The following is a 25,458-nucleotide window of genomic DNA, read 5'->3' on the forward strand; positions in this document are numbered from 1 at the left end:
ATAATACATTTGTGTGCTGAAAAACATTCAGTGTATGGCTTCAGTGCAGGTCTTTTCATGCTTAGCTCTGTTAATGTGTTCAATGTGCTATTTTCCAAATAATGGCAGTCAGTCGTCCAAAAATAATACACAAATGATCCTTTTTCCTTTTCCCCCCAACAATTATTGCACAATTTGTCTAGAATAGCTCAGATGAATGATAGGTAAAGAAGTTTTGCTAAAATTTCTCAACTCTGTTCAGACAGCTTGAACTGATAGGTAAATGCTTTTCAGATAATAATGTGGCCTCTGTCTTTAGAGCAGATACGCAGAAGAAATCTCCATATTCATTGAAGAAACCTTGGGAAATAAGAAATATTGTTGCCCTGAGCCACTATTTGCCTTGCAAGTTTCTAAGGTGTTTCAATATGTTTTATTTTCTTTGTTTAATATGCTCAATATTCAAAGCATTTGGAAGATTGTTTCCACTACAGATATCTCCATTAATAATATTAATCTCATCTGTGCTCCAGGAAAGATCTCTGTGTCCCTGAAGAACATATGCTAAACAACCTGACATTTCCACTTGCAACGCACAGTAGACAGCCTTAGGCAAGCATTGGTGTATGAGCTGGATGGAGCTGAATACAATTCATATCAAATAAGCCAGGGGACAGAGCACAGAGAACTCCCATTTCCAATAATTATCACCTGTTGGACTACTTTGCTACAAAATATTGACAGTGAGAATGAGCATAAATGAAGAAACCTGCCCATGTTGGGAAAATTATTATGCTTTTCTAAGGATGGGAGCCTGATACTACATTCTTTGAACTCTTACAATATTATCAGGCTTTCACCAGTTTCCAGGTGGTTTCTAGGTGACATTATGTGTAGTTTGATCATATCATCTCTACTTTGAGCACAAGGTCAAGCTTTTTCATCTCAATGAGCAATAGGCATTTATCAGCCTCAATAGAATAATGGCCATGTTTCTATATCTCAGCGTGTCTGTGTTTCTTAAAATCAGTTTTCTGCCAGCAACAGAGTCAGTGGAGCACTCTTGCTTTTGGATCTATGCCCCCTAAATCCCACCCCCAGTACACAGAGGCTCCTTCCCTCAGCAGCTCCCCATGGGGAGGGGGACCTGCAGGGCTTCTGGATCTCTGTCCTGATGGCTGGAAAGCTCGTGGTTAATGCGCTACTGACTGCTGCGAAACAGAGCTTAAAAATGCTGAGTCCTCACTGCCTTTCCTTCAGTGCTGGGCTACTCTGGTCTCCCTTTTCTCTCCAGTCTGCAGATTTCATGAAAATTGAAGCAGTCCTTATCTCTGCCAGCTTTTCCTTTAAAAAGAGTTGGAGTTGAATAATGGAGTCAAAATTTGTGAAGGATAAAAGGACAGTCAGACAGATAGCAGGAACAGAGAAAATCAGTGCAAAAATGCTGTTGAATGTATTTGATGAAAATGTTTCAAATTCTAGCAAGTAGTTCTGACTGTCTTAGTTAAGGGACTAATTTTAACTAATGTTTGTCTTCATGCCAAATCCATAAATGCTTAGTGCCATGTCCATAAAAGAGGGCATGTTTCAAATGTAAACCAAAACCTAATCTTTAGAAGTTATTTCAGTCATAAAATCAAGCACAACAACATTAAGAAACTGAGATCACCTTATCCTCTTAAGAAACAATCAGAAGGCTTGAGAGCCTGGTCTGAGGCTGCTAGACCTGTTAGGTACAAATTAAAAGCTTGTCTTGGTAAATAATTACAAGCAGTTTAGCAGTTAAGTTGTCTTACTGCTTCATGTAACCACTTACACAAGGGACTGGGAAGGAATAATGACCTACTCCAAGATCTCTTGGCCTCTGACTGTTCACTAAAAGGTTCTGACTCAAATTTTTATGCTTATGTTTTTAACATTAAAAGTTTAGATCAGTGGGGTATGCTGTTTTCATGAACTATTTCTTGAGAATTATAACATAAATATCAGCTACAGGTCGTGAGATGGGCTTTCACTACGTCTGTGGTCAGCTGCTTGGATTACCTATGGCAACATTTGCAATGATTAATCAGTTAAGCCAGCAACTCCTGTCTATTCAGCTTTGACCTCAGTGAAGGAGCAAATGGCTGGTTTGTTCCCATTTTGGTTCAACAAAAAAGGAATAGAACTTAAAATTGTTGGCTTTGGAGGAAAGTCGGGCAGAAATTAGCAAGAATCATCAGATTCACTGGGTATTTCGTGTTTCTTTCAAAACCCTCTCAATTATAAAGCCTTCAAAAGGAGTACTCTGATGAAGAGGGAAAAGGTGGGAGGAGAGGCAAAGGCAGGAAAATGTCCTGATCATGGACTGTATGTGAGAGATTGATTCACACTCCATTTGTCACTCCTTTCTCAATGAAACAATTCCAGGTCAATTTATCTTCCCCAGGAAGATGTTGTATATGAGCTGGCTGTGAGCACTATAGAGGAAAAATATAAATGATGGCCTGGTTACATCACCTTATTTCCATGGAAAAGTAGGGAAATTTTGCAGTGATGTAACTATACACATGAAAGAGACAAAACAGGACACAAGTTCCAAATTGCCACATGGAGCATTTTTTCAATAGATTGGACCTTCTTCCAGGTTCTCACACTTCATGCACCTTTGTACAATAAGAAGGCAACTTTTGGTCTTCAGACATTGAGCAGCTTTCCCATAGGAGCACAGCAAAAACTGGTCACTGCAACATTTATAGCACTTCCAAGGGGGCATTCACCATTTTAATACACTTATCAGATGGACTTAATTGCCATCAGAATTGGTGGCAGTTCTCAGGGTTCAACAACCCTGAGTAATGAAGTTAGTCTCCAGTAACTTCAAACTAAAAAAAAAAACCAGAAAAAACAGTACATGGTTCAAACTGTTCAAACTGAAAGGGGAATTTGAGGGCACTCTCAGTCCTTTTTCAGTTCTTTTGGGGGATAAATGGAAAATTTAGTTTAAAAAAATCTGTATGTTTTTTAGTTTATAGTCCTTTAAAACATTTTTTTCCTCTTTTAAAATTTGATATGTGTTTTTTTAATTTCAAAATATAGAATATCGGTTCCTTTTAAAATATCCTTATTATTTTTAACCTAAAATAGTTTCCCAAATTTCATTAATATTTTCTCCTTTTCCCTCTTATCATTAAGGGATATCATATGATTATTTTTGACAAGATGACTTTTAGTGTATCTCTCCATCTCTGCTTTTCCCCAAGACCCAATGTCAATTCAGCTTCACAAAAGGAGAAACTGTGTGAATGAAACCATTTCTTCCACAAACATTGTAAAACAGATTTTCTCTTATTTACTTCATAACATTCTAGAATGGTGAAAAACTATTTTGCTAACACTATATACTAGAATCAAATGAAATTAAAATAATGTGACAATCCTAACCTAATTAAGCTGATTTGATAATTGCTTTTTATCCTTTCTGTGTTATAAAGTGTCAAAAATCTTGAACAGACCTTTATTTGAATGAAACTGTACTTGGTCTGTTTAGAATTAATGACAAAGTACTTGTTAGCTGGGATAACAAGAGAATTGGACCCAGAGCATTTTAATTTCATAGGTATTTTTAATCTGCATGATGTAACTTTCATTTTCAACACAATCCATTTACTTGTCCAAAAGATCATGTGATTGTTGTTGTTATATGACACCATTATTTTCCTTATAATAATTTAGTACACAAGTGGCAGCCAAATTATTCTGTCTCTTTTCCAGATTGACAGATGAGAAACTGTTCCTTAATTTTGAAAGAGCAGCCTTAATGTGTTTCATAGTCTAATGGGAGATGGTGATGACTTTTTCAGCCGAATATGTCAAATTGATGGGTTCAGGCTAATGACCCTTCGGGACAAGAGAAGGCAGCTCTGGCAGGGCCCTGCACACTTACTGGCAAATATTAAAATAGGTAATGACTTTTTTTTCGCTCAGAATGGCCTCAGTGTGATGCATCTGATATTGTAACGGGCCAGAGAGCAGCTTGAGCAATTAACATATTTCTAACATGAAGTTTTCAGAAGTTGGTTCGACTCATTTTTACAGACACAGCTGCAGTCAACCAGTTCTAACTATAGCTTGTAAATTAAATTGGTGTGCTGAGGTTAATAGATTAATGATTTTCTCATGAATGCAGTGTGTTGGCAAGACACAAATATAAACCAAAGGGCAAGGAGAACATACCATAGTTGCATAAACAATGGAGGTGTTAAGACTTCATTAGTTTTTCTTTACTAAGTGTGTGATAAGAAATGTCCTGCGTCAGTGGAGAAAACAGGGACGCATTAGGACCTGCTTTTCCAGTCAAAGAGGAGCCATGACTGCAGAAGAGCATACAAAGAACAAAAAGAGCCCCTTGGAAAGGAACAGTTATGATAAATATATATTATATTTTATATTTTATATATATATTTATATATATATAAAATATAAAATGTTGTATATATTTTTAAATATATGTTAAATGTAATTTTTTTAATATATAAAGAATATTTTAGAAAATTAAATTGCAGTAGTTATAGAAAAGGTTTTAACAACTACAAAAGCTGCCTGGTGGACTCCATATATTCCTCAGTGCTTTCAGAAATTTATGATGTTTTACTGAACCCAATCAAATACCTTAGTATCATCTTGAGTGGAGGCAATTAGAACCTCACCTAAATTCTTTCAATAAAAAGGCAGTCTTCTTTTTTTAAGTCACAACTTTTTAAAAATAAGGCAAGATTATTATGGTACGTTGTGCTAGGTCAATTGATACAAGCCAAAAAAATAGACAAAAATTTATTAGACTCTGTATTACTGAGTAAACTGTATTTCATTTGTCTTTTAACCAAAGTTATCTTCCAAATGCATGGAAGAAGCAAAGAACATCAATACTGAGGTAAACCCCTCCTCTGAATTCCAGCTCTGTCTGGCCTGAACCATGAACTGGATTCCTGAACTATCATTCAATTTGAACATCTCCCTTGTTTACTGGACATGCATGGACAGATAGTAGGAATGTTTAAGACAAAGCCATTAAACATTTAATAGCCAAATTCTAAAGACATACTTCAGCCTACAGATAGAGACTGCTTACACAACTCAGTCAGTATTTGGGGTGATTCTCCAAAGCACATCCCTGGATACACTGAGGTAAGGGTGGACTGTTCCTCATCTGGAAAGTCTCGTTAACAGCAGATTTTCATCAAGTGGTTAGGTGAGCTGATTCGAGATGAAATCTTCCTGTGTATTTCCTAGTCTGCATGCCTAGGAAAGCCCTGAGAAAGAAATGAGTGCCTTAAGGATTTCAATTCACATGGATTGAATGAATTTAAACCACTTCTCATGCAATGAACAGGAACATCAAGAGGGAGAATGGGTTGTGCAAGAAAGCACTTAAAGACCTACTTGAGTGCAATTTAGCAGCCAAGGCTTTGTCTGAGATGGTAACAGAGCAGTCAGCAATGGAGCATCGTGATAAGAGATGCTGGGGTTGTTAAGAATCAAAAACACAAGCATGTGGGTAGTAAGATCCTAAAAGACAGGAGCAGGAGCAGTGCTGCCTGGCTGCTGTCGAGTGGATTTGAAGCCTGTGTTGTCAGAGCTGCTCATCGCACACAGATATCTCTATATTCACTCAGCCTGACAAACTCCCAAATGCAGGATCACCCACAGCTGCATGGGAGCCAAGACAATGTGGGTGGTAACCTCGGGCTTTTCATTCTCTACTCAACACTGCCAGCTTCAGTCTGGAACTTTATCTTGGGAAATTGGAGAGGCCTTGAGAAGTTTGGGGTAAGGTCTACAGTTATACCATCAAATTGCCCTTGTGGATTGCATAGTAGAGATTTGGCAGTTCACACCAGATCTGTCCTGTAGGGTCATTCCTCTCAAATGTGCCAAATGGGGATCCCCTTGCAGGTATGGTTTTCCTTTCATGCTTTTCCCATGTAAATCCATAGCAATCAAGCATGTAGGTGCTTAAGTTGTTGACTAAGGTCCTGACTGCAGAACCACCAAGAGTACAAATACTGGATTTTTTTTTAATGGAAACTAATTTAACAGGCAAAAATTATGCCTGAAAATTGGAAAGCTTGAAGCTTTCTACGAATTTATTCCATGTGTCACTGATAGTAGCCACAGAATCACTTGAAAGTATTGTTTCCTGCAAGAAGAAAGATCTAAACTCTCAGCTTTCTATGCTGAATGGGAGAAAGTATTTGGGGGATGAATATGCCCTTTCCCACCACCGTATAAGTTAAACAGCTTGTCAGTTGGAATGTCTTAACATGGTTAAGGCATTTTTCTAAAGTAGAAGTCTTGCTCGCTGATAAGTCTTGCATCTTTATGAGGACTGCCATTAAACTTTGTTTTTTCCTTAAAGACCTGTTCTCTGGTGTCACAAAGTCATGCCAAAACCTCACTTTCTGTCTTCAAAGCACATTTAGTCCTTGGCATTGTAAAGAACTGGAAAGATCTACTTGAATGAAGCTCAGATATAAAGCAAGTGTAAATGTTAAAAAAAAATTGTTTTAAAGCTAGTGTCAGAATTTTGGGGCAGGAAGTGATTTATGGCTTTTAGTGGTTCAGATTTGCAATTTGCACAACAAAAGAAATCATTACAACTGTCAGAAAAGTGCATCATGAGAATAGGAGAGAGCTGAACCTCAAGCAAAGATTTTCACTGCTGGACCTGCCCTCTTCAAATAAGTGTTCCTTAGCCAAAATTGAAGGGGATAAATTAAAACTAGGGGGAGGGGGGGAACTACTAAAATTCATAAAAATCAAGTTTTATTGGAAAGTTGGACCTGAAGGAGGTATTTTAACAAATTTACCGACAAATTTAGCAGGAACAAGTCACCACTGGCTATGTTAACATACAAGTCAGTTGCACTGGTGTGCCATCTGTGAAGCACAAAGCCAGAGATCTGCTTGCAGTATTTAAGTCAGGAACATTTCTGGGACTTTCACAGGCTGCTGCCTTCTCAGCAGGATGTGATTGATGAGAATGAGACAGGTAGCAATTGTCATTCTGTTGCAAAAATTCCTTATCTGTAAGTTTATGAGCAAAACTGGAATTTGATGAATGTCAGGTCATGACACAAAAGCATTTCTTTCTCATCATTCTGGCTTTTAGAAACATACTTTCCAGCAGCAGACAATTTGATTTGTGTGTTCTGTTCTTGATTTGGTCAACTCATTCTGATGGCCAGAAATTTTATGAAAAACATGTTTCCCCACAATCTTTTGATTTCTGTGTGTCATGGTAACCAGTGGCAGTAAATAACAACAATGTTCAAGCACTTGCAGAACCAGATTGTAGGTGGACAAGGGCCAATATAACAGGGAGAAGAAGTTTTGCAACGACAATATAGCAAGAGATAACACAAAAGATGTTCTTGAAACAAAGGGAAACAATCAAAACAGGTGCAACAGCAGCAATTGAAACACAGACCTCTGAGCACTCTGCATGTGAAGAAGAGCAGAATAAAGAAGGTACAAGAAGGCCAAAGCCAATGCTGAGCTAAAAGTTCCTTCAGGAAGCTGGATGTCTTTTTTTGTCTCAGCAAGTGAAGATTCAGTCCTCAGCAGTACAGTAATGCACTGTATTTCTCACACAGACTGAGTCTAGAGAGGCCATGCTGAGGTTCCTGGCCAAGCACAGATTCCCTTCTGGACAGCAGCCACTGTTTCACTCCTGCTCAGGGAAGGTGGTCTCATTCCACCACACATGCCTTGCGTGCTCCTCTGCCATATTTCTGGAAGGATGACACTGTTTGAACCTCAAATAATGCCAATACTTTCACACCTGCCTAGCAATACTGTAATATTGCCATGGATCACGTAGTTATTTTTGGACAAAGTGAAATTTCAGAGACAGTGTAACAGGGATTAAGAAGTGTCTCTGCTCTACATCAGCATTGCTCCAAAACTGACCTGGGAAGCAGACCTTGACTGTCTGGTCATTGGTGGTGGCTGCAATGTTCTGGCACTCCAGCTGATGCAGCCAAAGGCTGTCTGGGAGGACAGCAAACCTGTTCTGTGGCCAAAAGGAGACACACAAAGGAGTAGTCAAGCCCTGGTTCTTGTAGTAAAATGGGAGCTGTGGTGAGAGCAGCCACATCAGGGTGTCAGCTGAAGGGCACAGCACTGCCAGCTCAGCAGATCAGTGCCACCCGTACCATGGCTCAAGATGAGTCCTGCATTCTGTGGCAAACTTAGAAAGATAGAAATGAAAACTTTTCTGCCAAGTGATGATACTGTAATCCATTCTCAAAAAGCACTGGGATGGCAAGTCCTAGAGATAAGGCACCTGCTTGTTATCTGAATCTGAGAGGCACCTAAGAATGCCAGCTATGAGCAGAGTGTTACTCACAAACCGTTTTTTAATTAAGGGGATAATGATTTGATCTGGAATTAATGTTTGGCAGCAAGCTGTGTGGCTTGGGAAGCGCTTTGGAATTCACACCTTCAAGTGTTTGATTGCTGCAGAGGAGCCTGCTTTTTTGGCATGCAGTATGTATTTGGTGTGTGAAGGAATACAGAGCATTTTGACCTTGAGGCAATTAATCTCTTCTGTGCACATGGGTTTTGAATAGACATAGACATAATAAGAGTTTTTAAATTACAGAAGATGTGCTCAATCATTCCATCAGTGTATAGATGGAAGAAAATGTGGGAAGGATCTCTGGGGGAGAGAAAAGCGCTCTTACTTTCTAAAAAAAAGCACCTCCCATGTTTGAGAAGAGGTGGATCCTTTGAATCTCAGCTCTTCTCAGTTTGTTGCAAACTGATGTTAGAGACTGGACATGAGCAAGGAGAGAACTGCTGATAGTGTTTTGTCCTTGAATCATATATACAGATATAGCAAAAGGCAACCCAGGTATCAACTGTAGGGTCACTCTTGAGTTTACAGAAGGACTTGGAGTTACATTTTCACCTTTACCAGAGAACTTTTATATGTACTTCATTTACCAAAAATTTAAAATAAATTATAATGCAATTATGTTATTTGACTTATCAGCACTGAATTCAGACTTACTCCACATGGGGACTGAGTTTTATGCCACACAAATGAGAGGCTTGCCGTGATTGCAAATGTAAGCTGAAAAGAAAACAAATGCAAAGATTAAAAACAGGACATTGCAGATAAATATTAATTGAAATCAATACACACAGATTAATTTGCACCAAATCAAGATCCAGACCATGCTCTGAAGAGCCATAAATGGGAAAATAAATAGACATCAACCTTCTTTTTCCCCAAAACTACCTTTCTGAGAGTAATCACAGTACCTAAATGCTCTTAATTTAAGCATTCACTGGAGGATGTTACAGGTAAGTGCTCATAATACACAGTAGGTGTTTCCCTGGGGGCCATGATAGTTTGCATAATGTGTTAGCTATTTCTTTTCCAGTGCTGTGATGGCAGAAAACTGCTACAGTAAGGCTAACTCTAATGTGAATTTTCATAAATGTCTTTTGCTAACAAGAGATATTGATTAAGTTCCAGGTTTCACAGGTTAAAATAAGACAAAACTGCCAGTACAGTCACTGCTCCTCCATATGATCCAGTTTCTTTTTTATAATTCACTTTTTTATGTTCTATTCTATTTATAGATGGAGAAGTGGAGAGCCCCACAGCTGGAGCAGATGTGGCTGTTATTGGAGGTGAGCAGCAGACCATACTAAGCAGCACCATAAGAATTAAAACAGCAAGTTTGTTGATTTCTTGCATTTCGCCAAACCCCTGCTTTGCTGACAAGACAACAGGAGCGGCACAATTAGAGTTAATTAGGCCAGTGGGAAATCTGCTCCCAGAGGGGCTATTGGCAGGATAACAAGATGAGATAATGAGTACAAACCATATAGTGAGCAGTACCACTCTCATCCATTCCCCATTTTAGGATGAAATACCAAACAGTCCAACAGAAAAGTCAGTCTCTGATTTCCCTCGGTATTCACTGGATCAGGCTTGTCCTTTAGCACAGAACTGGTGCAGCACCTTTGATTTGAGCGATGTTAGCTCATACCAGCTGACCCTTTATTGTTGCAGAATTCACCACACTCTATTTCCTGGTGTTCCATTAAAGCTCTCTCATGCATTTAAACTAAATACAGTTGTCAGAATAAATGAGCAAAGCTCCGTTCACGGAGTGAACCTGTCTTTTTATTTTTATTGTGTTTGTTCATTTCCATGCTAACACACTAATTTCAGTCATTCACAAGGGGCTATACCAATCATTAGTGCAAATTGGTGAGGTTCTGCTATATTTCCCTCAGGTCCCATCTCCTGTAACTTTAATTTCAGCTTTCTATGAACAAGTAGCAGGTAAATTGATTTGTACTTAGTCCCCTAGGCTTATTAATATTGTGCTACATCTAAAGCCTATTAGAGCCTCTTGTGTCAAGGGATACCACTGAGGTCCTAAAAATTGATGAAGCCCACGCTGCAACCATGATATTATTTTCAACTTGAAGTTCTTTGTACAAGCCATTTCATTTCTGCTAGCAGTAACTTTACCTTCCAGAACCAAGCACCATGAAATCTGGGTGATAATGTTAAGGCATTATATATATTATATCTTCAAAGACAGAGTTATAATCTTTATTTACCCTGCTAATATTCTGTCTATTCCTATGGTTTTATGCCAGTAGGGTATCTGCACTCAGTTTCCTGATGCTGATAAAACTAGAGCTTTGGAGATACCCACTCTTGCCACTTGTCTTGAATACAAGATGCAGAAGAGAGGTACTCTCCACCTTCCCCTCATTGTATCTGCAGAGTAGTAGGCATTTCCAGGGAGGAATTCTTCTGACAAAACATAAAATTCACTTCTAGAAGAAATGACCACACACACACACTGACAGCAGAGAAAGCCCTAGGAATGTTTTGTTCAAGTTCTTTTTATGGTGTATTTCTTTAATATTTGGCTTATTCTTGGATTCATATGAATATAGAATCAGCTCAGTATCATGTGCTCATACAGAATCACAGCAAAAATGTTTATAAGCACATCCTGAATCCATGCAAAAAAATAATGAAAAAATTATAAAAGTCACACAAGTTGAATAAACTTCAAAATACTTAATTTTTTTCAGACTTTTTAAGTCATTAATTTGATCTGGGAGGAAAAGAATAGAGTTTGTAGGTCTTTTAAGAATGGACTTGTCATGAACTTGTCTCTTTTATGGACTTCTACCTTTCACAATGGAAAAGGATCATGAATTTACTTTTTTTCACTAGGAGTGTTTCCATTCACCATTTAGTCCTATGCACACTGAGGTCATTTATAGAAATTTTTGTCCAGTCAACGCATAGCTGGAATTTAGTCCAGGAGACAAGAAAGATCTACCCAGAACCCCTTCCTTCTGCCAGGTGCCACTTTCACATTCATTACAATCAAACTTTCTTAATTAGAGCACAGAATGAAATGGCAGCTTGCAAACACAGAGCAGCTCCAGAGTCACACAGCTCCTGCCATTTGTTGAATGTCCCCTATGAAATGCTCAGTGCCCTGAACATTTCCTGAAATTGAGGACACTTGAGAAGGCAGTGTTGGGTTGTCTGCAGCACCCCCCACCCCGGATGGATGAAAGAAACCTCTTGGTTTCCCTTTAGGCTCTTTTATTTCTCCTCGTTTGTAATGAACTTTTAGCTCCAATATGTTCAATCAAATCAAGCCATTGATTTAAAAGAAAGCTAGTGAGAATTTTTCCAGTCTTCCTGCAGTATCTACATCCCATCCTGTTTTTTGCAGCGTGCTCTGGCTCTGGCCACTGCAACAAGCAAACCCCTGATGGGCTTTTCCCTGCCCAGCAGCTCAGGTCACGATGCCTGGCTGTGAGACAGTGCTGGTGTTTTATCACCTGTGATATGTGATACATTTCAGTGGTTTCTTTCGCCTAGGTGTGATTGCTGCCGTGGTGTTTGTCCTCATTTGCCTGCTGGTGGTGATGGTGCGCTACATGTACAGGCACAAGGGCACCTACCACACCAACGAGGCCAAGGGAACCGAGTTCGCCGAAAGCGCCGACGCCGCTCTGAAAAACGACCCCGCTCTCCAGGAGGCAGTGGATGAGAGCAAAAAGGAATATTTCATCTGAGAGGCAAGGATTTCCATGGAGACTGCCCCGAGGGAATCAATCAGAAATACAACGTCAACAGAAGTACTAAGAGATGGGTAATACGAGGATACGGGCGAGCGTCCTAATTGAAAAGTATCTCTCTGCTTTTTTTTGTCACTGGGTTGTTTCTTTTCCTCTAGCAGTGAAGAACTAAATGCCAGATACTTGCCTGTTGATTTTATTAGCAACACAGCTGGTCACAGTTGAAATCAATATCAGATAAGAAGAAACAAAATCTCAGTATGAGTGATACACCAAAACCAGATAAAGATAGCAAATGTCAAGCCTTGACATTTGGTGAAAATAACAGATGCCAAATGAAAACATCCTCTTAGAGTTAATGATGCATCCTATTCTGATATGATGAAGAACTACCTGAAATTGAATTTCAAATGGTAACAGAACAAACATTAAACTAGATAAAGGTGATCTAACTTGAAAAAAGAAAATCTATAGCCCAGATATCCCTCCTCCCCATCCCCTGAAATGTGCATTTTTATTGGCACAGTGGAGTTTATGTGGGTTTTTTGCGGGGATTTACACTGGGATTTCTTTTTTTAATATTTGAATTTTATACATATATAAAAATCAAAGACACTTCAAACAAATAAAACTCTTGGAAAACATGGAAAAGGTAAGAGTGAAGGATTTATTACTGACTTTCTCTGCATGGCAGCTTGAAAACTGCGAAATGCTGGAATTCACAATGTAGTATACAATAGTCAGTAGATGTACAAATATGATTCCAATTAGTCTGTAGGTTTTCTGCACACATGCATAAATAGATAGATATTAAAAGGTTAAGCATCCTGATTTGAGCAGGCCCCTTGAAACAATGGAGCTCAGCTACATTTTTTTCATGTAAGATATTTCTGCCTGAATATTTATTTATTTATTTTGCATTAGAATATTCTCTGAGTGCCCCCCAGCAGGATTGTAGGTTTTTGCAGGGAGAGGAATTCAGTACTGGTGCAGATATGAGTACATCTTTCACAAATGCAACCTTACGACTATCACTCTAAAGAAGCTTGTTCATCTGCATCCCACTGGCTTTAATTCTCACTCTGTATGGCTTCTGTGTATCCTTTGCAGTGTGCTAAACCAGAGAATTACACTGACATTGATGCTTTATTATAAATAAATAAATAAATAAATAGATTATTCATGGTGGGTCACATGAAAACATCTTATTCCTCACCTAAGAATCAACCGTGATGAGTTTCTTTCCCCAAGTAAGTTGGCTTCCTAATTGAAGCCCACAATTACCTCCAGAAATAGGATAATTGTTCTCTGCACCTGCTCATCCACAGCTGTCATGGTGCCCTGGACTACTGAAAATAGAGGTGGAGAAATGCAAGATAACAAACAAGATACTGATGAGCTCTGCTCAAGCTGATATATTTTTTCCTGTGCTTTGATCTTTATATGTGTGTACGTTTATATAAAGTCATCTACAGCTGTGCTTTCAAGACACTGTTGCTGATCACTTGTGCTCACTTCTTGGCACCAAAGCTTGGGAAGCTTCTGGAGTCTGGTGTTTGTTAGTGACACTGGCCTCAGAAATGCTGTAAGAGATCTGAGCAAGGTAAGACTGAGGATCCAGCTGAAGAAAGAAGATATTTTTGTCTTTCAATCACAGTATTTGGTCAGAACTTGAAGAAGATGGACTCTGAATTATTTTTAGAATCCCAATACCTTTAATTTTCAATCTTAATTCCACATGTGTTAGCATTTTAACCAAAGAATGTGACACTCGTGCCAAATTTATTAAATGCTTAAGATGATTTCTGTAACATACCATTGCAGAACCACGTTGTATTCTGTGGCTAGTGCAGTATAAAATGCACAAAACACCGAGCTGAAATATTTGATATTATGCACCTGCCTCCTTCTTAGACCCATTAATATTTTAATAATTCTAAAATATTAATAATTTTTAAATAATTTTACTTCCGCAATAGGAACTATTTTATTTCTCTAGGACAAGTGTTAGAAAAAAATCACTGAGTTTAACTGTAAGACTGAGTTTATAAAACTGAAGACCCTGATCCTCCAGTTCAATAAAAATGTAAATATTTCCTCTGAGAAAAAGAAAACTGGGGTGACTTGAGCTCTGCTGCATCTCCCACAAAAGTGTGGGAACACCAAAGAATTTTCCTCCAGCCCGAGCAGGACCTATAGAGGACTACCAGCCTTTTGTCCCTTTCAAACATTCAGAACATGTAACATTATCATAACTGTTAAAGAAAATTGACTTTACAGAAAAGTATGATGGACATAGGGGATAAATTCCTGCCTCTCTCCTCGGTCTCATGACTGGCTTTTGCAAGTTGAGCTTGCAGATTTTAATCAGACACCTGTGTCGTACCTGTTACACACGGGAACTTGACTTAGTTTATTTTGGTGTGGGCATGAGTTTTTAAATTATGATTTAGACAAAATGCCACCCTGGAATTGCAGACACCAGATTTTCTGTTGGTATATCATGAGCTCAGAGGAGCTCAGCCAATTCTTACCAGTTCAGTCAACTTCAGACTTTGTGTCATTGCTTCCCTTAAATCTCAACTGAATGCAACTTCTGGTCTCTGACTATATCTCTTCTTTGTAGCTTAATTAACAATCTTTATCCCATTTTCTTTATTTATCTAGACTGACAAACAGTTCAAGCATTCAGGAACAGCTTCCCTGTTGGTAACAAGCCACTTTGAATAGTTGGACAGCAGCACTTCTGTCATGAGCTGTGGTTTCAGTGAATTTATTTCTTTACTGTGTCCTTCTGGTTTTCAGGGCCTTGTGTATTTAGAAATTGCTCAAGCACACTCAACAGAGAGAAGAAATGATTTGTGGAGATTTTCTGTTTCTTTGTTTTCTTCAGGAAAAACTTTGTTTTCTAATGAAGAAATCTCATGATATCAGGTGACTGGCACATTCTAATGGCCTCATCCTGCTGTTTTTTACTCATACAATAACTCAACTGTCTAGAGTCATTCAATTTAGTTGTGAAAAGAGTGCATTACAAACTTCCTATAACTTTAACAACTAATTAGCAAAACATCCCTCTGCAAGCAGCATGCTGTGCTAAAACAAACGTTGCGTACAACGCTGAGACATCTCAGTTGGCAGCCGTAGCTTTTCATCACTGATGGCTAAATGATTTTTACAGTTTGCTTCCTGAATAGAATAATTAATGAAACAGATTCTTCTTCCCCCACATGTGGGGTCCCTCTGATGCTGTGGCCTGTTGTCCTGCAGCTCTTTGGTGCCTCATTTTCTCAGCTGTGGCTGCTGTTCTTGCTTGCACTCCCTCAGCTCCCATCTGGATCTCTCCTGCCTTCTCTGTGCCAAAGGATTAGCCATTTATTTATGTATTTATTTACCTATTTTTATCTATGAAGTTGTTCTGCCCCTCTCTGCTAGGCAATAAAAACTTTCAGAAAGGTTTAGGTTTGGCTTGCCAATCCTACATCAAATTTGAGCGAACGTGACCAATCTGACCTGAGAGATTTACAGAGTGATCACATATGCCACGTTTTTACAGACAACAGGTCTAAAAACAGCACTGTGAGTTCTGTAGTTGTTAAATTTAGTGCTGTAAATCTCCAGTGATCATCTCCAATGTTTCTCTTTAAAGAAGATATCATTATGATGATCCCTCAGGCCACTTGATTTTGTCCTCATGCCTTAATGCCCTATGAAAACTTGTTGAATCCCACTTTGCATAGGAAGTAATAGGTCCACATTTGCAACTATAAGTCATTTTTCAATGATATATGGGAAAATGCACAAAAAATGACCAATATTTTCTGAAGTTGGCAGACAGGAAATAAATATGATTCTATTTTTTTAAGATATATGGAAATAACAAAAATTAAACATAGTATTTCTGGTGACATTAGTGAGCTTTAAGAGTGGGTTCATGAAGCTTTCAAACTCTTTCACTGATAAAAATAATCCCTAGCAAAGGGAAATTAATCTCCTTTAAACCATTTCTTTTTGTTAGTCTTTGAAAAAAGTTTTCACAGATTCAGTATTCTGACATTCTGTCTTCATATCTTGATCTCAATTTCTTCTAACTTTATGAGCATAACTGACAGTCCTCCCCTGCACAAAAATGACTGCTTGCCCATCTCAGCCTCTGAAGCACCATTACAGCTCAGCAGAGTAATTCTGTCTGAAAGAAGCCTGTCCCCACTGTGTATCTGGCCAACCAGACCATGGACCTGGTGTGCATTTTTTATGGGGCTTGTCCTCTATTGTTCCAGGTTTTCCCCGGGTCCAATATGCCACTACACATTAATACAGACCTGAGGAGAATTTAGTCAGCCACTTGTCAAGGAAACGAGACATATAGACATACATATGAGTAAACAAGACACACATATGTGTAATTTTTTTTTCTTTTTAGAAAAAAAGACCAAATCACTTTGGGATACTATTAAAAATAGGACTGTGGGATTTCTCAGAACATCAAGTTTTCTCTTAAATCAAATCTAAGGATCACAGGGGTACATCAGTACATGGAAATAAAAAGGACTGTTTTCTTTCAACAAGGAATGCAGACAAAGTGCTGAAACATTTATAGTCCCAGGATAAGCAGAAAAGGACTGCACTAGTTAAAGCCTGCGAGAATTCCTCACAGAACAGAGGAAACACTGAGACAAGATGCTGAGAAAATCAGTAAAAAGGTGCAGAGCAAGAGAAGGTAATCTGATGCCAATAGGGATGGAGAGAAGTTTTTCTTCAAAGAAAATAGATATTCCTGTTTGGATAAATCAGTGTATTTGCTCACTGTAACTGCTAACAACAAATTTCTTTGAATTTTATGAGATGTTTCCTTTGAATTAAATGAGGTGTTTGGATTCCTTGTGTGTGCAACTCCAATCAAAAAATTATGGTACATACACACCAACAGGACACTCCCATTAAATATATAAAAACTGTTTATTGCATTTTCTGAAATCTCTCATTCTTCACATAAGAAAGCTTTGTATGTTTAGGAAGTGCAGAAGCCTCCCAGCAGCAGCTCATTCAGGACAGAATATTAAATACTTGAACAAGCAATGGACCCACATCTGGTGTCTGGAAATTTGGGTACATAAAGGAAGATAACAATACCAAAATAAAACATAGATGGTGAGCAAGAATTTCAACCATATTACAAAGAAGTTAGATATTTGCTGTAGTAGAGATCTTTCTCTAATTCGAGACAGTAGTATTGTAAGTGACTGAAAATAAGGAATCTTTATTCTACGTGCCCATTCCCTGTGGGGTTGGGACAGAATCCCACTGCATTCAGTGGGACAAACATTTTATTGATCATATTTATCCTTCCTGAAAAAAAATTGTGTTTCCACGTGTGTCAGAAGGAAAGACATTGAATTAAAATAAAATCTTTATAAGTGCTGATCTTTTAGCACAACTTCTTGCCTTTACACCTTTTCTGTTGTTTCAAACTGTATGTATGATGGAAAGTATCTGATATGTTGTACTAAAGACTATTTGGATTGCAGCATTGCTATGAAAAGAATGGAAAAAAAGAGCATCCAAAGCTTACTGCTGATTTTATGTTAAAGCTGACTATAATGTTTGTATTTACCAAAGCTATTAATACACTGATGGTGTAAATCTACTATATTTTGAATGGGAAAAAAAAAGAAGAAATTAATAACTTTATAATTAAAGTTCTAATTTTCAGCATTTGAAAGACTCTTCTCATATTTTTCTTCTTTTTCAAAACATCATAAACTTTTAGAATTGCCAATTATGTTGCTTTCATGTGAATGCAGATCAAAAAGGAATAGTCAGCGAGAATTTTTCTTCATAGAGCATACAAACCCTAAAAGATATACTGCTGGTGTTTGCATTAAAAAGCCAGAGAAGCTTTTGATAGATCTAAGAAGGAGTCAACCTTCAAATGAGAAATCAAACAATTGTTCTCTCTGAAGAAACATTACCCTGTGGATGTTGGTGTGGACCTGTGCCCTGCTCTGTGATCTAAGGCATGGTATTTTTAAAAATTCTGGGCAGATTATAAACATCTAATGGCTATTTACTGTTGGCTGACCTGCCTTCCCCCCAGCTGGTACCAAATGTGAATGCTTCTGCTTTATTCTTCATGCTTTCCACACAACTTATCTTTTATCTCAATACATCCCCAGTTTAAGAGTATTGAGAGGATGTGCCTGGTATAACAATGTTGTAATAGAATCATTGGATCTTTAAGGCTGAAGAAACCCTGCTGGATCATCGAGTGCAACCTTAGGAATCTTGCCACTGCCAAGCCCTTTTTCAAAGATCACTCCTGAGGAAAGCTCTTCAGGGGATTTGTTATTGGGTCAAGATGGTACCTCAAAGTGGTCAAGCCTGGCGGGTCTAGAAGGACAATGGATCACGTCAGTTTTGATTTCTGTGCAGAAACTGTTCCAATGTGCCTCCAGTGTGCCACAGGATTTGATGTGTAGGCTGGAGGCCAGCACCAGCCAAGTGGTTCACCAGCAATGCTCTAATGCTGAAGAAAGATAAGCAGGGAGGAAATGCTACTGAAGACCATAAACCAGATCCTTCATTATTAGCCAGAACACTGTGGAAACTGGAGCTTGGCTTGGGACCACATCAGACAGCAGGATCCGGTGTTGTTGGAGGTGCTTCCGATTTGGCAGCCCAAATCTGTGGTGTCTTTTACCAGTGGCACTGCATGGCAATTCCATGGAGACTGGCCACAGGCTGACTGCCAAGGAATTATCAAAGTGTGTTCACACCAAATGAATCCTTTATGGATGGCCAGTAGCTGACAAGCTTACAGCAGAAACAAAGAGGTGAATAAAAAAAAATAGCAAATGAAGGGCAATACATGAAAATAAGAGCTTTCAGAATGAAGTGCCATCACATAGCATCACCTTACACATACATATGATTTGCTTCATACCTAGTCCATCAACCTAAAGCTTCAGCACAAGGTATTTTGACTACACCCAGAAAGACTTTGAAGTAATAAATCTGTTTCCCAGCAAATATTTTGATTAACATTTCTATTTCAGCTTCAAAAAAAAGGTTTCCCACCTTAGCAACTAATCTTGCTAGAACTATACACAGAAATGTTTCTTAATTTCTGATTTTTGCTTAATGCCCAGGAACACCTGAATGGTCACTCAGTTTCCAGTACGTTGTAAAGAAAGTATTTAATCTCCCTGAGGGATTGCTACCAAATTCACTTGGAAGGACTTCTCAGTGTGACATATGGGTATGTTGATAAAATGCAACTCAGCATCATATTCTTAGTTACTGGAAACAATCACCTTTATTCATTCTAACACCTAATGGAGTGATCAATAGCATTTTAATAAAGCCCCCTGTTATTCATATTTAACATAAATAAGATTTTATATTGTATTTCAATTAAATTACACTTTCTGCTATTCTTTACTGTCAATTTTTTGCTTTCTTCGCCATTCATAGGTTTTTTGTTTCACGAATGCATGTGAGAACATCAGGGCTCTCCATGCCTTTTCTCATATTCCTGTAATGTTCTGCATGAGCCTTGTGCTCAGAATTTCTTCCACAGAGCAGAAATATCTCGATTCCCTTCTGTTCAGCAGCAGCACAACTTACCTAGCAGAACAAAAGTTGAAGACTCAGAGATTATTACATCTCTCAGTTTTCTGGTAAAGAGATAAAGACCCTTGTTCCGTGAAGGGAGCTCAGGACTCTCTCAGTCTTTCTTCATGCATGACATGAGTGATGCTTCTGACACCAGGATGCAAGAAAGCAAAATGAAAAATGGAAGGCAGAGCACAGAATCAGGAGCAAGTGCAATCCCCTGAACAGCAAGATGCTGAACACTTGCCAAAAGCCCCCTCAGAGTTATTTCTCTTTTTCTTCTCATTCAATACCTCTCTCACCTTCTTCCCTGCAAAGAAACATCTGGCAGCTGTGCTTAACTTTAACCACATCTCTCATCTCTGCAGCTTCACTGGCTGCAATGAAAAATGGATTACAGGCACAAGGATAAGAGCAAATAGTTCAGGATCAGATTACTTCCAACCTTATCAGACCCACCAAGTCAGCTCACGCCTAGCCCTACTCACAGCTGTAAGTCACATGAGCTTTGAAAACCTGTCCTCATTTCTTCATTTTGTTCCAGCCCTCAAGTCCTGTTCTCATCCTCTCCTGCTATAGGATTAGGAATTTTCTTATTAGACTCTGGCTGACCTGTTCATGGATACAATCTTCAGGGGAGAGAAGAGACTCTTGTATTGGTTGTGGTGGGGTTTCTTCCCATACAAAAAAACTTGAAAAAACTGTTTTGTTAAACTCCAGCTGGTCAGGCATTTTGGTAAGGAACATAATGGAATAGTTGTGAGTGAAGGTCATACTCCCAAAGATTAACCTGCCTCCCCAAAGCATAGGGGCATCGAAGATTTAAAAGAAAACAGTTTTTTCTGACGTGGATCAAACAATACCTTTTCTATAAACCAAATTCTTAGCCAAAGTTGAATTGTTTCTGAAAAAAAATAATCTCAGAACTCCTTATAATTGTCTTTTCTCTGAAATAAAGAGTAAATAAATAATCAGTCTGAAGAAAAAGCATTTTTAATCAAACAGATGAATAAGAGGTCATTATTCACTAAAACAATTTCTTTTCCAGCAGTTCTGTGTTGTACAGTAAAATTTTTTAAGACTGCACAAAGAAACTAATATTTTGTTTCATCTTCCCTCTGCAGGAACATTCATGAAATGTGTTTGTGTCATTTTAGCTAATAAACATTTTTTTTGAGCAGTGTCTTCGAGGGTCTTGCCCTTTCTCTCTCTAAGAATTGTATTTAAGGTGGATATGGGAAAATATATATAATCATTCACTGTCTAGCTCCAAGTCCAGGCAAAAGTTCCCACCTTCCAAGCGCTCTTTTTCATTTTATTGATATTATTATGGCAAATTAAACTGCTGAGAAAATTCTATACAGTTTCCTAAAATTGTATATTTAGCATGTATCACTCTCCAGTTGGAATTCCCAGCCAAAAAGACAACAGAGTCTACAATGAATTGGGAAAACAGGAGTGAGAGACTCCATTAGTCCCACGAGGAATGCCTCTGCATGTGCCTTGGTTTGCCCTGGAATATCAATAAAGAGACAGAGGTTATGGTGCTTTTTGCTTGTTTCTTTGTTCTTTTTGGAGCTTTTTCCTAACGGCCGTATGGAGAAATTGGCTGGCAAAATTCCTGATAGGACTAAAATAAGATAATCCCTTCAAAGGCACAGAGTCTTCTCCTCCAGCTGCTGGGAGCAGAACATACAGATGTCCACTCTTAAGGTCTAATGCTAAACCCATACAGAGAAAATTAAGCTCTGCTCCACTGTGCCCAGTAACACCATTCTGAACAAGATCAGGGAATAATTTTACCATTATTTTTACCATTTATTTTTATTATCATGGAATTAATACACACCCCAAGTGTGTATGCCCTAATTTTGGACCATTTGAGAGCTCTGTAACAGAGCAGCTGCTTCATCCCATCTCTGTCACAAGGAGCTCTGATGTTTCCTGTGTGTCAGATACCAGTAACCTCCACACCAACATCTGCCACCAACTTGTGAGGGCCATCAGCTGCTGACAAAGTGCTTTCCAGAGGGTCTCAATACCTTTGACTGAAACAGCAAGAATGGACTCTGCATTAACTTTGGCAATAACTGACAGAGGCCACGGATGCTGGGCAGAGTCCATAACTTGTAGGAGCAATTGGATCAGGTGTAGTAAAACCAGAGCAACCTATGATCTTGGAATGCTGTGTTGGTGGGTGAGCACACAGACACGTGGGAATGCAGTGAGTTCTCCCCTGCTCCTTGGGGATGGTGGAAAGGGAATTCATACTGCCTAGCAGCTCACTGTGTGAACACAGCTATATCCCTGAATTCAAAAGCAGCATGGCCACCAAGACAGGCTGAATGAACCCAGCCCCCTTTATCTGTGGTTCAAACTCAGCTACAACAAAATCTAAGAGAGATCTCTTCTGACAGCTGAGTCAGAAAGCAGCAGGAATTGATGGGAGTCACTCGCTGTGAAGATCAAGCTGTGGTTCTCACAAATGTTTTATCACCATAGAGCACAGAAAAGCTCTCCATGAAATTCTCTGCACCTGCACACTGACAAGCAAAGTCCAAGCAAGATGTCCCTGTAAAAGCTTTGTTTTCTTATTTGTATCCAGAGGTTTGACTCAGCCCACAAGCAGCTTGTATAAATTAACACAAGTACCTTCACTTCAATACTATTCAGTTCAGCTACTTTGACTCAAAAAAAAACCCCACAAACAACAGAACCAAAAACAAGAAAACAAAAAAAAACCTTCATGTAAATTTGTCAAGGACCAATGAACACATTGAAAAAGGACATCTGCATGAAGAGAAGTTATGAAAAGCCTTGAATCCAACACTTAGGACTAAAGTGTACTTTTTGTTAGGCTTCCAGGAAAGATTCATGTTGCAATAGGTAAACTGCAGAAAGAAAATGACCTTAAACATAGCAAAAAAAAACAGAATCTTTGAAAGCAGAGGGTTCTGATCCTTCCTAAATTATGTTGGCAGAGTCTTAATTTTGCAGAACTGATGGCTTTTGTTTTATCTCCTCACCACAGTTAATCTGACAATGTGCTACTGTAATTATAAGCCAAGACAAACTTGCATGCATTCTAGGGAGACCATCATGAAAAAAAAAGGAAGAAATATGCTATTGTGCATTAATGACTTCTTAAACAAAATTTTCATGATTTTGTGATGGAGGACTGAAATGATGGGCAAGAATTATCTTCTTCAAACATCTGGGAGCAAAGCACAGCTGGCTCTCTATTGGAGCTTGGCACTCAGCGTGCTATGAGACATACTTCAGTACATAAGAGAGGCTCTTATAAAGCTGAATCATTTGGGCAATTAACACTCAAAGCAATTTTCACACAAGCTCTTGATACATGAAATTTGAGTTTTCCATAAGTGACAGGCAGGCTGCTGCATGCAGACAGAGCCAGCACTTCAAGGTTTATGAGGGGGAAAATGCATTCAGAGATGGAAGGTGCTTTAAGCAAGTTTTTCTGCTCATTTGAAAAGGAAGACTTACTGACAATGTTTTACTGTTATGGGCCTGTGCAAAGTTAGTTACCTCACAGGAATATTCAGATCAAGGGAAAAATTTTGAAAGTTTTGCATCGCATGTCTTAGAGGACCAAAAAACTAATTTTAATTGATTTTTCACCTCCTGCACAAAATCTTGCATTGGGTGTAAGCTGAACAGTCTCTCTTAAGAAGGCAATTGTTCAGGTTTTCTATGAAGAGCAACAGCGTAATTTAGTGGAAAGAAATTGAAACAGATGAAAAAAAAAAGTGGATTTTATAAGTGCAATTACTTTTGATCAAAATTCCTAGAAAGTCATTGATTTAGAAAAAATACATCTCAAAAAGCCAACTATATTTAAGTTTCCTATTGCTGTTAAAAGGCCACATACAATATAGTTTCTGACTCAGAATTCCCAGTGATCTGGGAGTTGACTGATGGATTTATCACACTTCAAATGGTTAATCCTGTTCATATGGCAGCCAGGAATTACCACACACAGAAAAGTATGGAGTTAGTCACAGGTAAATTTAGAAATGGAAAATAAAATTTGTTCTACCATCATATATAGCCCAAGCACTTTGCAAAGTAAAGATATCACCCTTAAATTTAAAGCATAAAATGAGAGGAAAATCAACATTCTTCTCCCACACCAATCTGTGAACCAGAAGTGAAGGTCCAATGTTCACAAAATCAGTTTTCTTTATTTTTTAATTACTAGGTTATTTTTTTTTCTGTCTTCTTCCTTTTAATTACGTGCAGGACTGAGTAAAACACAGTCCAGAAGAACACTCTGAATTTTGCTGCTCCTTTGGTTCTGCAGAGCGGTGATTTCAGGTACTCTTTGAACTGGAATATAGTGATTTAGTAGCAGTACAAGGAAGGTTATTTAGAAGACAAAGTTACACAGAGCAGCTGCTGCCCACCATTCTGCTCTTAAACTATCAGCTGGTTTTGATAAAGCTGCTCAATTTCCACAGAGATAACCGAGAACAGAAGCTGTCTGAAGACCCCTGACTTGATTAGAGTTTTTAAGCCAGGGTTGAACCCTATCTTCAGAAGCAGCCTTCCTATCAGGAGCTGCCTCAGAGTAAGCAATAGAGATACGCAGCTGGATCCTTTAGACCTGAGAGAAAATGGAACAGAGGTGCATTCGAGAGGCAAACCTCTGCACCTGAGGTATCTCAGAAAGCCTGGATTTACTGACAAGTAGGGCCAATACCCAGGACTTTATTTATGCATTGCTGCTAAGACTGACAATAGCACTTTGCCATTAAGTGCCTTAAACTCATTTCGCCTAAACTCATATTCCACTGAAGCTATTTTAGGCTTCAATGACCAGAAGCGTTTTATCAATGACTCAGAGCTCCCAGCACACCTTGCTTCTTAACACTGACTCAATTGCTGCACACCTGGACTTCATTCCCCAAAATACTGCTATTATCCAAGATCACGAATCCTAGGAGTCACCTAGGGTTTGCAATCTAGCACAGCAACTGGGTGTAGTTAACTTTCTGTGCTTGCTTCCACTAGGGAGCAAATCCTCTCTTATTTAGCAAATAGTCACAGCTGGGAAAAAGATTTTATAAGGAAGTTTTTCAGTCATCCTTTGATTTAACTAGAGGGGTGCAAAACAGCATGGTTTTCATTTGGGTTTCAGAATGTATTTGTAGCCAAAGATGAAGTGCGGAGAAAAGTTTGAAGGAAGAAAAACAGTGGTGTGGAAATACAGTGATGTTTAGTGAAGAGCACCTAAAAATAGCTCTTGAAGAACAGAACACTGAATTAAAAGAGCAAGTCCATATTTCTGTATAATTCTCAATGGCTTTTCTATGTAAGGCTGATTTTCTGGCAGACCAGGATACTTAGAGGGGGAGCAATTTCTTCCACGCTCCTCTTCTCTCTGTGCTCCCCTCCTCCAGTGTGGAGTGGACTTTTCAGTCAGACCTCAGCATTGCACCATTCCCCTTGAGGAATGAGCAGCCCACGCACTCTGGTGTGTACTGGGCAGTGCCTCCCCTCCCCTGGAACAATATCTTGATTTTGTCCAGCCCTTGTTTCTTTGCTACTAGGGTGGTTGCTTCCCACCAGTGAATACTGAGTCTGCTTCCCTGAGTGGCGAGCTTTTCTTTGAGCTTATTTTGTCCCTAGTGACTTAGGTCAAAAAATCTCTCCCACCTGCATCGTAGTGACACCTGAGTAAACTTCAGCAGCAGTTAGAGGCTGACTCTGGAAATGCAG

At 38.8% G+C, this 25,458-nt stretch overlaps 1 protein-coding gene across 2 annotated transcripts in view; it reads left to right on the forward strand.

The window, feature by feature from the left end:
• Positions 1–15,036, forward strand: part of GYPC (glycophorin C (Gerbich blood group)) — a 30,476-nt gene extending 15,440 nt beyond the window's left edge. The window contains exons 2-4 of one of the 2 annotated variants that reach the window (XR_014616316.1): positions 9,613–9,663; positions 11,903–12,754; positions 14,908–15,036. Coding sequence is in view for 1 of the 2 variants with exons in the window: in XM_084209566.1 (XP_084065692.1) it covers positions 9,613–9,663; positions 11,903–12,099 (248 nt within the window). In the remaining variant the exon portion in view is untranslated. Of the gene's footprint in view, positions 1–9,612; positions 9,664–11,902 lie in introns of both variants that reach the window. The other variant, XM_084209566.1, reaches the window with a different exon arrangement.
• The last annotated feature ends 10,422 nt before the right edge of the window (positions 15,037–25,458 follow it).

This window comes from Fringilla coelebs, assembly GCF_963513975.1.
Source record: "Fringilla coelebs genome assembly, chromosome: 7".
NCBI classification, from domain to species: domain Eukaryota; kingdom Metazoa; phylum Chordata; class Aves; order Passeriformes; family Fringillidae; genus Fringilla; species Fringilla coelebs.